The 17,197-nt window shown below is 36.7% G+C and overlaps 1 protein-coding gene across 2 annotated transcripts in view; it reads right to left on the bottom strand.

Moving 5' to 3' along the window:
- Positions 1-17,197, bottom strand: part of SYT6 (synaptotagmin 6) — a 787,509-nt gene that overhangs the window by 367,712 nt on the left and 402,600 nt on the right. For both annotated transcript variants that reach the window (XM_053706565.1, XM_053706566.1), the window contains exon 2: positions 6,690-7,041. In XM_053706565.1, coding sequence (XP_053562540.1) covers positions 6,690-7,041 — 352 coding nt within the window. The remainder of the gene's footprint in view (positions 1-6,689; positions 7,042-17,197) is intronic.

Here is a 17,197-nt window from a genome sequence, read left to right as displayed (position 1 = left end):
ACCTGGACCAAGAGACCAGAGATTCTCTTCTCTGGTGACTATGTCGGGTCCATCTGTCCAAGGGTATGACCTTCCGCAGGTCAGATGGGACAATTGTTACAATAGATGCCAGCCTTTTAGGTTGGGATGCAGTCTGGAACTCCCTGAAGGCTCAGGGATAGTGGACTTAGGAGGAGACCCTCCTTCTAATAAATATTCTGGAACTGGGAGTGATATTCCATGCTCTTCAGACTTGGCCTCAGTTAGCAACTCTGAGGTACATCATACTCAGTCGGACAATATACACGACTGTGGCTTACATCAGCCATCAAGGGGGAACAGAAGTTCCCTAGCGATGTTAGAAGTCTTACAATAATTTACTGGACAGAGACTCACTCTTGTCTATCAGCTATCCATATCCCAGGTGTTGAGAACTGGGAGGTGGATTTTCTAAGTCGTCAGACTTTTCTTCCGGGGGAGTGGGATTTCCTCCGGAGGTCAAGACCAAGCAGGAGAGGGCTTTGGTGTTTTTGACAGCGCCTGCGTAGCCACGCAGGACCTGGTATGCAGATCTGGTGGACATGTCATCCTTTCCATCACGGTCTCTGCTTCTGAGACAGGTCCCTCTACCTCAGGGTCCTTTCAACCATCTAAATAGAATCAATCTGAGATGGACTGCCTGGAGACTGAACGCTTGATGTTATCAAAGCATGGCTTCTCTGAGTCAGTCATTGATACCTTAATACAGACATGAAAGCCTGTCTCTAGGAAAATTGAACATAGATATGGTGTAAATATCTGATTGTTATGAATCCAAGGGTTACTCATGGAGTAAAGTCTGGATTCCCAGGATATTATCTTTTCTCCAAGATGTTTTTGAGAAAAGGGTTGTCAGCTAATTCCTTAAAAGGGGACAGATTTTTACTCTGTCTATTTTTTTTGCACAAGCGTCTGGCAGGTATTCTAGACGTTCAGGCATTTGGTCAGGCTTTGGTTAGATCCAAGCCTGTGTTTAAAACTGTTGCTCCGCCATGGAGCTTAAACCTGATTCTTAAGGTTCTTCAAGAAGTTCCGTTTGAACCTTTTTTGTTCCATAGATATCAATCTTTATCTTGGAAAGTTCCTTTTGGGTAGCTAATTCCTCGACTCGTAGAGTCTCCAAGTTATCTGTGTTACAATGTGATTCTCCTTATCTGGTCCTTCGTACGGATAAGGTAGTCCTGCGTACCAACCTGGGTTTTTTCCTAAGGTGGTATCTAACAAGTACATCACTCAAGAGATAGTTGTTCCATGCTTGTATCCTAATCCTTCCTCAAAGAAGGAACGTCTATTACACAATATTGGACGTGGTTTGTGCTTTAAAGTTTTACTTACAAGCTACTACAGTTTTCATCAAACGTTCACCTTGTTTGTTGTCTATTCTGGACAGAGGAGAGGTCAAAAGACTTCAGCAGCCTCTCTGTCTTTTTGGTTAAAAAGCATAATTCATTTAGCTTATGAGACTGCTGGACAGCAGCCTCCTGAAGGGATTACAGCTCATTCTACTAGAGCTGTGGTTTTCACTTGGGCCTTTTTTAAATGTGGCTTCTGTTGAACAGATTTACAAGACGGAGTCTTGGTCTGCGCTTCATACTTTTCAAATTTAACAAATTTGATACCTTGCTTCTTCGGAGGCTATTTTTGGGAGAAATGGTTTTTTACAGGCAGTGGTAACTTCCGTTTAAGTACCTGCCTTGTCCCTCCCATCATCCGTGTACTTTAGCTTTGGTATTGGTATTCCATAAGTAATGGATGATCCGTGGACTGGATACACTTAACAAGAGAAAACATAATTTATGCTTACCTGATAAATTTATTTCTCTTGTAGTGTATCCAGTCCACGGCCCGCCCTGTCACTTTAAGGCAGGTAATTTTTTCATTTGAACTACAGTCACCACTGCACCCTTTAGTTTTTCCTTTCTCTGCATGTTTTCGGTCGAATGACTGAATATGGCAGTTAGGGGAGGAGCTATATAGCAGCTTTGCTGTGGGTGGACTCTTGCAGCTTCCTGTTGGGAAGGAGAATATATTCCATAAGTAATGGATGATCCGTGGACTGGATACACTACAAGAGAAATAAATTTATCAGGTAAGCATAAATTATGTTTTTTCCCAACTTTAAAAGCACATTTCTCTAAAGCTAATCTTTTATTTTTCATCTGTTAATGTCCAAGAAATAGATTGATTTATACCTCAACAAACAATATCTCATAGAAAGTTATTTTTATATGTATTTGTTATATGATACTTTCATATAAATTAATGTGTATTTGTATTTCTAGAAGTCATATTTTTTATTTATTTTTAAAAATTATTATTAATGCTAGAATTTGTACATATATTGTTGCACATACTTGTATATATACAGTATATATATATATATATATATATAAGAATCATAAAAAAAACACTCACTGGTCCAACGACGTCTGTGACAACAGGAAAAAACTTTTATTAATGTGACGTTTCGGGACAAAACCAGTCCCTTCCTCTGACAATCAAAAAGTGCACAAAATCAGCCTTTTAACAGGCACCAGAAATCCTCCCACAAGAGAACAGCCAATCAAGACCGTTCAAATAACAAACCCCCAAAGGTAACCAATAGAAAATTGTGACAGCCTCCCAATGTTAAATATAATTAAAACAAATGTGTATCTTAAAACCTAAACGTAGTGTACATATTGTCATGATAAACCCATAACAAAACTCTCCATGGAGTGATCAGTATCAGCCCCCCAAAAAAAAAAAAAAAGCGTATATGTATTCAAGAATAATAGTCAAAACAAGTATTGAGCACATTTCAAGCAATCATATTGTAACATGGGCGTGTCAATAAGACATCATACGCCCCACACTGTTGGTAACTAAGCCCTGTCACTAAGGACTCACACATATCCCATGTCAAAACACGGGTCATGTTCAATAGTCTGCACAGTACTTAATAACGATCGAACAAAAGGGAACATCCCACAGCACTTAATAAGATACCTCAGTGTCGACACTTAAACACCTCACTGTTCAGATCATCTAATAACAGATAACAGTTAACAACAAAGTTGCCAATAGTGTGGGGCGTATGATGTCTTATTGACACGCCCATGTTACAATATGATTGGCTGAAATGTGCTCAATACTTGTTTTGACTATTATTCTTTAATACATATACGCTTTTCTTTTTTTTTTGTGGGCCGATACTGATCACTCCATGGAGAGTTTTGTTATGGGTTTATCATGACAATATGTACACTACGTTTAGGTTTTAAGATAAACATTTGTTTTAATTATATTTAACATTGGGAGGCTGTCACAATTTTCCTTTGGGGGTGTGTTATTTGAATGGTCTTGATTGGTTGTTCTCTTGGGGGAGGATTTCTGGTGCCTGTTAAAAGGCTGATTTTGTGCACTTTTTTGTTTGTCATTAATAAAAGTTTTTTCCTGTTGTCACAGACGTCGTTGGACCAGTGAGTGCTTTTTTTTATGATTCTTGCATTATCCAGATAGAATCCTGGCAGTTGCTCCAAGATAGTGGGAGTGCATACACACAATTTGCTTTGTATATATATATATGTGTGTGTGTGTTATGTCAGAAATCTTTTGCAAACATATTTACATGTCCCTAAGTTCCTTTTCTGGTTCTAAACAATGTTGTCTGTCATATCTCTGTGTTTATTTATACCACTATATGTATATATTGTAAATGTATTATTATTCTGAGCCAAAATAATTGCAAATATAACGTAATCAGGGTATCATATGTATTTATTTGCAATCAATGGATATTTTAAGAGCTGGGGCAGTTTTCTCTCTACATCTGTCTAACCCCTCCTGATTGCAATCTATTTTTAAAAACCACCCCTACACAGGTGTTATCAAATGGGCTGGCATATAAGATGAAATTTCTTACTGAAAAAAAAATTCAAGAGAAGGAATAAAAATACACTGAAAATAGCATGCTAGTAAAGAGGTGATTTTAATTTCTGCTGTATCTGAATCATGACAGTTTAATGTTAGGTGGGCTATCCCTTTGAGCTATTAGTTTAAGATTATATTGAATCAAACATCAATTCGAATTTTAAAATCCTTGTCTAAAATATTACACTGTGTGTCCTAATGTCAGCATCAATGTTTATCCTTAATACTAATTTCACATATGCATACTTTCAAAGTATAATACACAATGTAACAAATGGCACTTACAAGTTCTGATGAGTGATCAATGACACAAGTCTCGAGCAATTTGATTAGTTAGTTATAGTTTATAATGTGTATTTGAATCAGATTGGCTGATGTCATAAATCATATAATTATGCATATTCCAATCACAAGTGGTGGAAAAATTCACTAGTGTGTGAGTTGTTTAGGAGTTTGCGTCATAATTGGTGCGAAAAGTGTTAAGTTAAATTTGGCACAAAGTGGAGAGTGGGACCTGTATTACATGGCTTAAACATGGTGCACATAGATTTTTCCAAAAAATAAAAAGGACGTTAGCTATTTTATGTTGTGTATTTATTTCATTTTTATCTCTATATCTATTAGTGCGACAAGTTTGGGGCAAAACTTTGCACCAAATTTGTAGAAATAATATTGTCCCCTTGCTTTGTAATGAGAGACAAATTTGTAGCATAATCCATAAGTAGTAATGTATTTTTCATTTTTATCCCTATATCTACTAGTGCACCAAATGTGGAGCAATAATATTGTTTTTTAGAAAGGGTATACAATTTTAATAAAGTTCTAATTTACTTTTATTATATAATATGCTTCATTTTCTTGCATCATCGAACATAAGCTTTCTGCGTTTTCAGACTCCCATTGAGTTCTATGGCATCCGCGACCTCAAGGGTGGTGGAGTGAAAACTAGGTACGCTGAGTCGGAAAAGACGCAAGCGTAAATGTAGAATTTTTGATAACTTAGTGAGAGGTTCAAATAGTGTGGATTAAGAGGGAGAATGAACACAATTCTGCTCGAATACCACTGTTTTCAACTTGCATTGATCTGCGTCAGATTGAGATCGCGGGATCGTATATTACGTCACAAATTTCAACATTTGCTGATTTTGACGCTTTGATAACTACAGCGGATCAATCTCGCGACAAATATGACGCAGAATTCAAGCGTATTTTTAGTTGATGCTTTGATAAATATGCCCCTAAGTACTTTTGCATTGTCTTTTTAATATGCAATTGTTCACTAGGCAATTCTACTGTATTAATTACATGTTCATGATTCACATAAAGCATGCAATTCTAAACAATTTTCCATTTTAATTCTATAATTAAATATGCTGATTACTAACTATACACATATGCTTCTTGTCATTGGATCACCTGATGTGCTCAGCTAGCTCCCAGTAGTGCACTGCAGCTCCTGAGTCAACCTAGTTTTACTCTTTAACAAAAGATATCAACAGAATGAAGCAAATTTGGTAATATAAGTAAATAGAAAAGTTGTTTAAACTTGCATGCTCTATCTGAATCATAAAAAAATAATGTTGCTCTTACTGTCTCTTTAAGCCCACCTGCTAAAATGAATGCTTATAAATGCTGTCTTTTTGGGTATGGGTGAATTTCTCACTTTTATTTTGAAATAAAAATGGCAGAACAAAACCTTTCAACTGACATTTGTATTAACATTTAAATGTTCTGTAGATTTAACAGTCAAAGATTTAAATGTTGATTCTGTTAGCATTAAAGTCAATAAAAATTATCATTCAAATGTTAAAGGGATAGTAAACACTAAAATGTTGTTGTTGAAAAATATAGATAATCCCTTTGTTTACCATTCCCCAGTTTGCATAACTAACACTGTTATAGAAATATACTATTTACCTCTGTAATTACCTTTTATCTAAGCTTCTGCTGACTGCCTCCTTATCTCAGACCTTTTGACAGACTTGCATTACAGGCAATTAGTGCTGACTCTTAAATAACTCCACGTGCATGAGCACAATTTTATCTATATGAAACACATGAACTAACACCCTCTAGCTGTGAAAACTGTCAAATGCATTCAGATAAGAGGGCTAAGAAATGAAATTAGCATATGAGCCTACCTAGATGTAACGTTCAACTAAGAATAACAAGAGAACAAACCACATTTGATGATAAAAGTAAATTAGAACGTTGTTTAACATTACATGCCCTATCTGAATCATCAAAGTTTAATTTGGTCTTTACTATCACTTTAATGTATACATTTTAACATTAAATGCAGGGAATTTTTCCACATTTGTTAAAAAGATATGTTGAACCTTTGCAAATGTTCAATATTAATTTAGAAGTGATGAATTTGGCCAAAATGTGTTCTTTTTAAGAACAGTGCTAAAACATTTCCTCATCCTAAGTCAAACAACTGCTACACTGATGGAGTTATAGGAAGATAAAGGGACACATCGATATTGTCTTGTGTTGCTTGCTGAGTTGGACATGGCCAGTAGCCAACCAGGATCTGCACATGTGTGCACAATTTAGAACATTTTAGTGTTACATTTGTATGTCCATTTAAATCACTATTTCACTAGATTCTATCAAATATAAACATCATAAATTCATAAACATTTTATACATTTCCAACACAGACCATAATTATAAAATTAGTGGCCATGTTGATTTAATAAACACAAGGAGGTTAACAGATTTGCAGACACAAAATGTTTATTATATAAGCTCACCTGGTGGAAGATGCTGGTTCAGTTGCTTGCCTCTGTATCCTTGTGCGCCTCATCATGTGCTCCTTCATCGACATCTGGACCTCTGCTGGTATGTCAGGAGATGTGTGGCTAATTTTAACTGCAGCCTCCAGGAACCCTAAGGAGCCAGAATCCTTGAGCTTATCAGCCATGATCTCTTTATCGCTGTTGACTCCAGAAAAGGTTGAGATGTTCTGTGTAACCGCCGGGTTAGAAGACACCGTCTTGTTCCTCCAGGGCACCCACCACAGCTTCCAAAAGAGAAAGAGAAAAACTGCCACCAGGGCCAGCCCACACACAATAACTATCACTGCAAGGAGGCTGACGGACAGGTCTACAAGGGTAGAGAAGCAGGAGGTGACATTGACAGAAAATAAAGAGAAGCCGTGTAGGGAGGACAAGGGACAACACCAAAAACAGTAAAGAGAGACAGAGGGAGGGAGAAGAAAAGAATGGTTATGAGAAAAGTATCAAGGTTTGAAATAAAAAAAGATGACAAACTAAGGTAACAATTTAATTCAGTGGTTCCCTAAGTGCCAAAACTATGTGTGAAGAAACAAAGCAAAAAAGAGACAATGTCAATCACTCATGGTAATGGTATGAAGAAGATATTCTTTTTTAAAAAGAAAAGCCCATTCATTGTAATATGATATAGAGTATACCATTGCTCCCTGCTTACAGATTTGTTTATGTCAAATAATGTAGATCTTTTCTCCAAATTTCACATTGAAAGACAATGGTCTGTGTTATTACTGCAGGATCTGTGAAGCACCTTGCACAATTCATAAAAACATTTCTATCAAAAACTCTGTAGTTTATTTAGTGGCATTTACTACAATCCTAGATAACATTCAATACACACAAAGTGACTCAGAGAACAAAGGTTTTATTTGTTTTAGTTTATTGAAAGGCTGTTGTATCAGTGGTGGCTTAGATGCTCTAGAACATTGTAAAACTGTTTCAATTAGAAGTGGAAGGTACTTTTGTGACCCCAGTGGATGCATATTTGCCTGCCCTCTTTTTGAGCAGTTGGGCTGTTTAACCAATCAGATGCTATAATGTCCCGGGACATAGATACTAAGCAGAGAACCCTCCCATAGCTTGACTCTAGTAGTTCTTAATTCTCAATAAGGCAACAACTGCAGGGGTTAGCTGTAAAAAAGCACCCAAAGAGTTGCTGAAAAATACATTCCACTTCTTATTGAACATGTTGCAATATTCTAGGCTGCCTTGATTATAATGATTATAAGTTAACGTCAATGTTTAAAGAAATTTAAATAGTAAAGAATGCAGATTTATCTTTGAAGATGAATAGATACAGGTCCACAAAATGCTAAATAAAGTCCAAACAGCAATATCTTTTTATACTTCATATTTTACACTTTTTGCACAGCAGTACATACTTATAAAGACTCAACCTTTATCTTTAATCTCTCCCTCCCCATCTTCTCTCTATTTCCCCCCCCTGTTTAGGGTTGTGGAATCTGTTGGCACATTACAAATAAAGCTAATTATGATACACATGTAAATATCTAAACTTAAAGATCATATTTTTGATAGGCATAAAAAGACCTTTCTTTCTCAGCAAGTTTTCTCTTAGAAATGAGGAGATTAGAAAAATAATTTTTTAACCTCCATTAAAACATTGCTGAGGTTGACACGAGTAGATATTTACACAGATTTTTAATCAGCTACAAAATACATTATCTTTATTAAAAATAACTTTTTGGAATGTGTCATGTGCCCCCATTAATAAACTTGCTAACAATTACAAGCCATATAGGCAGATGGCTACAAGGCCCAATTGATTTTATGGGACTTTGCTCAGATTTGCTAGTCTTCTAGAAAGGGGAGCTTAATTCTTGATGAACCTACAGTCTTTAATGCACGCAGAATGTAGGATTAGTATTATTATTATTTGGCATTAAAATAACATCTTTGCAGAAATAATGTTTAGCGGAAATCTTTGAAACATTCAATGCAATCATTGATATAGGAGACTCATTTGCCAAGGTAAACTCAGGAATGTTTTTATGTTTCCAAGTTCATGGAAGCAGGAAAATGAGCAGCAGATGGTTATTATGGGCTTTATTGGCCATGTGCTGTCATTACTTTATTAATATAATGCTAGAGTTGCCCGGGTATTTGCTACAACGATGGGGGACTAACAACATGCTTGACATTTTTACTGTAGCTTGTCCAGTTTATTATCTAGAGGAGCTATGTCTATAGCATCAGGATGGTCATTTCCCATAATTAATGATTTGCCATTATACAGTATTCAGTCTGCAGACACCACTTAAATGAGGGGATTTTATTACTGTGATTTTAGAAAGTTACTTTCACTTAATGGGAATTTGGCACTCAGAAGTTAAATATTGCACACAACATGTATATTTATTGCATATTTGTAGTTTATGGTTTTACTGTAGGTTTCTAGATGGCCTTCCACTCAATGGGGCTGAATTATCATGGCCCGAATGGGGCCAAATACCCCTGTTTCCGTACAAGTCTTCAGGCTCGCCAGAAACAGGTGTTAAGAAGCAGCGATCTTAAGACCGCTGTTCCTTAACTCGTCCGCTGCCTTTGGGGCTGCGCACATCAATCCGCCTGATCTCATACGATCAGGTTGACACCCCCTGCTAGTGGCCAATTGGCCATGACTATGCAGGGGGCGGCATTGCACAAGCATTTCACCAGACACTTAATAAATTGGCCCCAATGTGTTTGGTCAGGCGCAATACAGCCAATCAATTTGGGCAAAATCTCCCTTGAACTTATTCAGCCTTATCATGGACAGACAAGGTTATGTTCTATCAAATATGCTAGAAACCCTTAACTCATGGTAATTGTAGCAAGTACTTTAGTTTAAACCAGCTCTCTCGTTTAGTAAGGTAGTAGTGAATTCAACTTGAATTGAATTAAACAGAGCACTTTTTAAAAACATCAACAATAAAAATGCCAAATCTTTAAGGACACGGATAATTTTATTGTTTTCTGAAAGAGGACAAAAACTGCAAATTCAACCAATTCTCCACTCACCATTCACCAAATTTATAGTGCCTGAAAATCAATATGCATAATTATATTTTAACTGCATTTAGCACCTAATTGAACATTCCTTACATATCTAGGTCATGGTCACTAAATTATTGACATGAAGCCATACAGTTTTCTGGATGGTACAGTTACAAAAGAGGTGAAAAAAATAACTGTGATCAAAATAGGACACTTTATTCCTACTACATATATCAGCACATACAGGTTAAGAGATTAACTAACACACACTCAGAACAGACTATGATCTGTATAAAATGAAAAATGAGAGATTTTGCTACTACTCCTACCCCTCTTCATTCATTTTTCAGTTTGTCCTTTCTATAGCTCACTTTTGGTTAATAATCTGTACATCTATCTGTGTTTGTGTGCTGTGTGTGTGTATGTGTGTGTTTGTATGTGTGAGAGTGTGTGTGTGTGTATGCATGTGTATGTATGTGTATGTGTGTGTATGTATGTGTATGTAAGTTGTACGTATGTGTATGTGTGTATGTAAGTGTGTGTATGTATGTGTATATGTGTGTGTGTATGTGTGTGTGTGTATATATGCATGTGTATGTGTGTGTATGTGTCTTTGTCAGAGTGTGTGTGTGTGTGCATGCATGTGTATGTATGTGTGTGTATATATGTGTATGTAAGTGTGTGTATGTATGTGTATGTGTGTGGACTGAGTGTATCTATGTGTGTGTGTATGTGGGCAGTGGAGGCTCCTCCATATGTTCACAGCCCCACGTGAACCCCCAGCACAAATGAAGGAAGAAAAAAAAACTTTGAATAAAATATATTTTTTCCAATAGCTCCCCTATTGGAAAAATTATATATAATTTATAGCCCCAAAAAAATAAAAGCCAAAGTCTTTTTAAAAAAAAAAATAAAAAAAAAATGTTTGTATCTTTCTTTTTTATTTAACCGCATGTGCGGTTAGCCTGATGCCTGTCATTATAGTGCTCTCACTAGATTTGCCTGCAGCCTGCTCCACCTCCCAACCCATCCCTATACTGTCTAAATCGCACAGTTCAGCCTGTGCAATAGACAGTGTGAGTGAGTCGAGAGGTGGTGCTAACAGTCATCACTACAGTCACGTGATGACGCTGCTGCTTGATGAGGCTCCTCCCGCTCAACGGCACAAAATCTCATTGCGGAGATAGTCGTTGAGCTGAGAGGAGCTCATTTTGCAGAGTCACAGCAGTGCAGGGAGCAGTATAGAGGTTACGGATCCTCCCCCGTCTCTGCCCGACCGTGGAGCTATCTTCCTCTCAGATTAGGCAGCAGACTGTGTAAAGAGGCTAACAATGATTTAAGGTTAGAGAGACACTGGCAGCAATAAACAGTATTACTTTATTGTTAAACGAATTCCAGTTTCTTTTGTGTGAGAAGCTGCAGCTCACAGCAGGACACAGCCTATTTTAACTGCTTTTGGTATTTTACATGTGTTATCTAAATGTATGTGTTTCACACACATAAGTATTCTCTGTTTATGAGGTTGTGGTGGTGGTCTCTCTCTCTCACACTCTCTCTCTCCTTTTCTCCTTTTCTTTTTCTCTCTCTCTCATGTGTATAGAGAGAGCCACCTAAGGGGCGGGCTTTTTCAAGGGGTGTGGTCAGGGGTGGGGCCACATGCACCTCCATCTTCATAATTCACCAGCCGCAACTGTATGTGGGTGTATATGTGTGTGTGTGTATGAATGTGTATGTGTGTGTGTGTGTATGTAAGTGTGTGTATGGGGGTGTGTAAGGGGGTGTGTGTGTTAGGGTTGCCACCCGTCCCTTAAAATACAGAACACTTATTAGTTACACAGGCTGCAGGGTGTGCAGGTAGGAATATGAATAGTGCTGTCCAGAAACACAATACATGTTCCTCCCTGCACACCCTGCAGCATGTGTAAGTCTCCAGAAAAACATGGCTGAGGTGGCAACCCTAGTGCGTGTGTGTGTGTATGTGTATGAATGCGTGTGTATGTATATGTATGTGGGTATATATATATATGTGTGTGTGTGTGAGTTTGTGTATAAAAACACATACATTTTGTTTATTTAAAACTACTGACTTGCTTTGATATGTGTGTGTTTTTAAGTAGTCATCAGACACCTGGTTTAGTTAAATGTAGATATTAAATTTAAGTTAATTGGTTTTGGCATTTTGAGAATTGTTACCACTCCACATGGATTATCATCTTAATTTACACCATGAACACATTTTTGAATCTAATGCTTAAAGCTTTCAATGTTTTTTTTTTTTTTTACTTAATACAAATCATTAACCAGCAATCACTACACACAATTTCTTTCTCTCTTTGCACAGAGCGTTTTCTAATTTAGAGGATATATAGATCACTGACATCTGTAACCCTGGGAGTGTATTTACTGTTATTGCTTATTTAAATAACATTACACTGTAGAATGTTTTGTTTTTTTCTTTCTCTTTGGGGATACAATAACTAAATCATTGTTTAACAAATTCTTAAATTAGTTCTTTATTGTAAAAACAAAAACAAATCTATAAACACTGACTAAAGCTTACATTGAAAACTAATTAAATGTAGATTCTGATTCAAAATAATAGAATTACAAAAAAAAATAACCATAAAAAGAATTGAACGCCTATTGCTATAAAAATATACTGTACCCCTAGTAGTTTTTAAAATAAAGCTAAAATTGCCCTTTTATGGACCAGATTACAAGTGGAGCGCAATATTGTGATTGCGGGAGCAAGATATTTGTGCTCCACTCAGTAATACCATCGCACATAAATGTGCGCTATTACAAGTACAGAGCAATGCAAACGCGACCTTGTTTTCATGCCGGCAGCCACAACAAACCACCTAGTGCCACGCATGGGGCAAATCATGCAATGTTGGGCAGCAATAAATAAATATATATATAAAGCCTTAACGACATATACATTTATGTGATTATATGTCTAAATATACATATTAACACATAAACATATATGTATATAAGCATATACATATATATTTATAGAGAAAACACAGTCCCCATTTGACCTCCATGTAAAGTAACCCCACATCACCTCACTTTAACCCCTTATAACTGCTTTGTGCTGTTTTTTTTTAAAAAAATGAAAAGATACTCGTACTTATATTTTGGGGCCAATTTACTACGTCCCGAATGGGGCCAGTTTGCCTTGTTTCTGTGCGAGCCTTCAGGCTCACCGGAAAAAGGAGTTAAGAAGCAGCGGTCTTAAGACCGCTGCTCCTTAACTGGATCCACCGCCTCTGAGCTGCATACAGCAATCAACCCAATCAAATGTGATTGGGTTGGTTGACACCCCCTGCTAAGTGGCCGATTGGCTTTGAATCAGCAGGGGGCATCATTGCACAAGCAGTTCACTAGAACTGCTTGTGCAATGCTGAATACCAACAGCGTATGCTGTCCACATTCAGCATTGTCTGGCGGACATGATACGCTGCAGCGTATCATGTCCGCCAGACTTTGATAATTCGGCCCCTTAAGGTTAATGTACTGTCCCCTTTATTTTGGGGGCAATTGGGGCAACTTTTATTTTTAACCAGAAGTCTGACCTCTGGTTAATTGTGCTTAGAGCAAAGTGAAATCGCGAGTTCGCGGTAGCATTATCCAGTCACTTGTAAAGGCTGGTTATTTAACATGCACCTGTAAATTAGCAAATTTGCCCCTTTATGGGTGCACATTAAGATAGCGCTCCACTCGTAATCTGGCCCACATTCTTTGCTATTTAATTGCAGTTGAAAAAAGAAAGGGAATCAAAAACAATGTATTCTTAGTGAAAAATAATTGAAAATGAATTCTACAATAAAAAAACAGACATCTCATATGCAACATAGACTACATAAAAACACCCAATAAAAACAAAACAAATAGTCCCACAGACTAACAAAAATAGATACAGCAGCTTAGAGAGTGTCTTTCATTGGGATTATTTATTATGCTAGTGGTGGCACAGTCATACATTTCCACAAATATAATAATTAATCACGTCCATAATTAAACCTTTCACTTATTATATATATGACTTGGAAATCAGGAGGGGATAATAGACTACTCTGAACAGTTATAGAATTGATCCAACCCACACGATGGACTTTTGTATTTATTTTTTTAAATAACTGAACGTTGTTAAGAGGTAGTATCGGGGGTACAGATTGCCCTCTTGCCAACATGGATTTTAAGAAGTTAACAACAGTATAACATATGCTGTAGTATATGGGGAAACTGCTGTCATTTTGGGATTACTGGGCAATACATTCCCCTAAACCACCAAGGAGATCCATTTATTTAGAGTAAGGAAGCCTTTTTTTAACTTATAATGGCAAGTGTGAACTATCCCTCTGTATGACAGAGTGGCCTACAATACATTATTAAACAATGCACAACATTGTCTTATATAAATGGGTTTTAATTGTAAGCATATAAGATAGAGGTCTGGCTCATATTTTCCTTTATAAATATCTTATATGCAAAAATATATAGTAGATTGTCATTTACACAATATCCTGATTTTTAAGTTTGGGTTACTTGCAGTTTTGCAAGACTTTAGAAGGCTCATATTTGCACATTTTATTTTTTAACAAGTTCATAATCTAGTAGTTATGGTGCTTAAATGATCCATTATTAGAAAAACATAGGACACAATAGTAATTGACTAGCAGATGTAAGAAATATATAAGCTGATATAAGCAATATTATATAGGTACCAAAATGATTTGATTATTAGGGTGATCCTCAGAACTTAACCCAATTAACACTAACCACATTAGTCTCCAAAAATAGATAATCCCTTTATTACCCATTCCCCAGTTTTGCATAGCCAACATGGTTATATTAATACACTTTTACCTGTGTGATTACCTTGTATCTAAGTCTTTTCTGACAGCTCCCTGATCACATTACTTTTTATTTATTATCTATTGACTTGCAGTGTCTGCCACAACCCACGGACTATTATAGCTGGAAAATGAGGAACAGCTCCATATTAATGCCCATGGTTTTGGAATGGAATGTCCAACATGCTCATATAGAAATGATGGTCAGGTGTCCTGATACTGTTGGCTATATAGTGTATCTGTTTGGTGATGTTGCTTTCTAAACATACTTTTGGCTATATTGTGACGTTACTTCCAATATGGGGGTGGGTAATTTCAGAGTATTTTACCCATGTGCACAACCAATGTTACATATGCAAATGTTTTTGGGTACTTAGTAATAATATGAAAATGTATTTGTCCGGGGTTTATCCTGTCCTTAGCTCTGGAAAGTGAAAAATAGCCCAGTAAAGGTTTCATTAAGTATCAAGAATTTGTAATGTAATCAGAAAACAATATAAATGGCTGATTGTGATTGGCTTAAAACTGAAAAGAGCTCATCTTTGGCAGTTAACACGTTTAGAAATATCAAACAGGTTGTAATCAACCACTAAATTGGAAGTAAATTGAAAAGTTTTTTTTTCACAAATAGATTGTTCTTTTTGAATCATGGAAGTATAATTTTCATGTCCCTTTAACTAAATGTCTTACCTGCAAGCACCACTGTTTTGTGGGCGGAGCTGCAATGGGAGAACTAAGGCCACATGTTTGTCAAGGGTCTGATGTGAGTGCAGTTGGGCGGAGTTAGCCCATCTTGTGGGCAGGGCATGGGGCAGTCCCTAAAAAAACAAGACTTACCTCATACTAAACATTGAAAAATAGTTACTACTAAACTTGGCAACCTTTGTTTTTTGGAGTATTTAATTGACCAGCCTTAAATTTATGACTATTTATTATTATTATTATTTTTAAAGCACCAGAGCATGCTGCAGCATTGACTACATGGTTATTGATGTGTACAGTACATTGCATTACACTCTGCTCATTTACACAGTGGATTGAAAAGAAAAAAAAAAGCTTCTAAATGAAATTTTACAATTATTGGTTATTAATCTTATATCTTGTACAGAGACCGCATTGGCTTTGAATAGCACAAGCATGCTAATCCTAACAGTCTGGCTGGGCTAGAACATCTGTTGTTGTCCATTTGTATGAATTAGGTCATTGTAAGGAAGGCAAACACTGCAACTGATACAATCTCACATCTTCACTTTTAAAGCATTTTGTTTCCAGGCTTTGTCCTCTGCTGTTGAGATATGAGAGACAGCACTATCTTGGTTATGCTCATTCATATAGAATGCCTCCTTCTGCAATGAAACATTTTTGTTCCTCACACTTTCTACTGGAGTTTAACAAGAGTCAGTTTTTGTTCTATTTACTTACCTGGTCTACAGGCAAAACATTTTTTATTCTACTTCCACTATCATTTATATGCAAGGCCAACTTTTTCCTCAGTTTCTCCCTTCGCTCATATCTTCCACTGTGTGAATCAGAAGCTGTATCGCTTGTATGCAAATCAATATATAACACAACTTTTATCTCAATGGTTTTCCTTTTAACCATTAACATTTACAAATAGCAGTACTTAATTAACCTAAAAAAAGCTTATATGAACATCTTGACCACAGTTCTTAGATACATATATAGTTGTAACTCCATTAACAAAGTCCATATACAGTATATGCTGAAATGTATGTCGGAAGTTACATATACTTCATTCAGAGGATACCTATCTAATACTGTGGACTGTCCTGTTTTTTTGGACGGGATTAAACTGATATACATTAGAAAGACTGCAGTTTCAATAAACACCATCCCATAAAATCAGCAATTGCAACTATATTTGTTGCCACTTGAGTATTGTCATTCTTATATTTTACTTTTCCTTGAATCTTCCACCTCACATTAATGGGCATATTTAACAATGTGCGAGCGGACATGATACGAAGTAGCGTATCATGTCCACTGCCCATCAATAAATGCCGACAGCAATGCTGCCCCCTGCAGATTTGTGGTTAATCGGCTGCTAGCAGGGGGTGTCAATCAGCCCGATCGTATTCGACCGGGTTGATTTCTGTCAGGCGGACAAGTTATGGAGCAGCGGTCTTTAGACCGCTGCTTCATAACTTCTTGTAAACTTCTGTTTCCGGCGAGCCTAAACAAGGAACCTCAAGCTCCGTACGGAGCTTGATAAATATGCCCCTAAATCTCTCACCTTATCTTTGCAATTACCATGTAGAGAATCTTATTTAAATTCTTCAACTTCTACTCCAGCACAACAAAAACACAGATTGTATCCATATTAATAACTACTTTTATTACTGCAACTTCCACAACTAACTATACAGCACAATACATTCAGATGGAGCTATGAGACTCATATACTGTTTGTCTCTAATCATTATTGCCTACTGAGTTCCACAGCTTTAAAACATGAAATGTTGTCAGTGATTCTGTACTACATTATATTTTTCATTCACCACATAATATACTCCACCATTTTTCGAAGACTTATTGCCAACATGCTCATATTTTCCCTCTTTCTGGGGAGTTTGCAGCTTTTCATCTGCA

This window comes from Bombina bombina, chromosome 3 (genome assembly GCF_027579735.1).
Source record: "Bombina bombina isolate aBomBom1 chromosome 3, aBomBom1.pri, whole genome shotgun sequence".
In the NCBI taxonomy this organism is placed as follows: Eukaryota; Metazoa; Chordata; class Amphibia; order Anura; family Bombinatoridae; genus Bombina; species Bombina bombina.
This window is presented reverse-complemented; position numbering and strand designations above follow the sequence as displayed.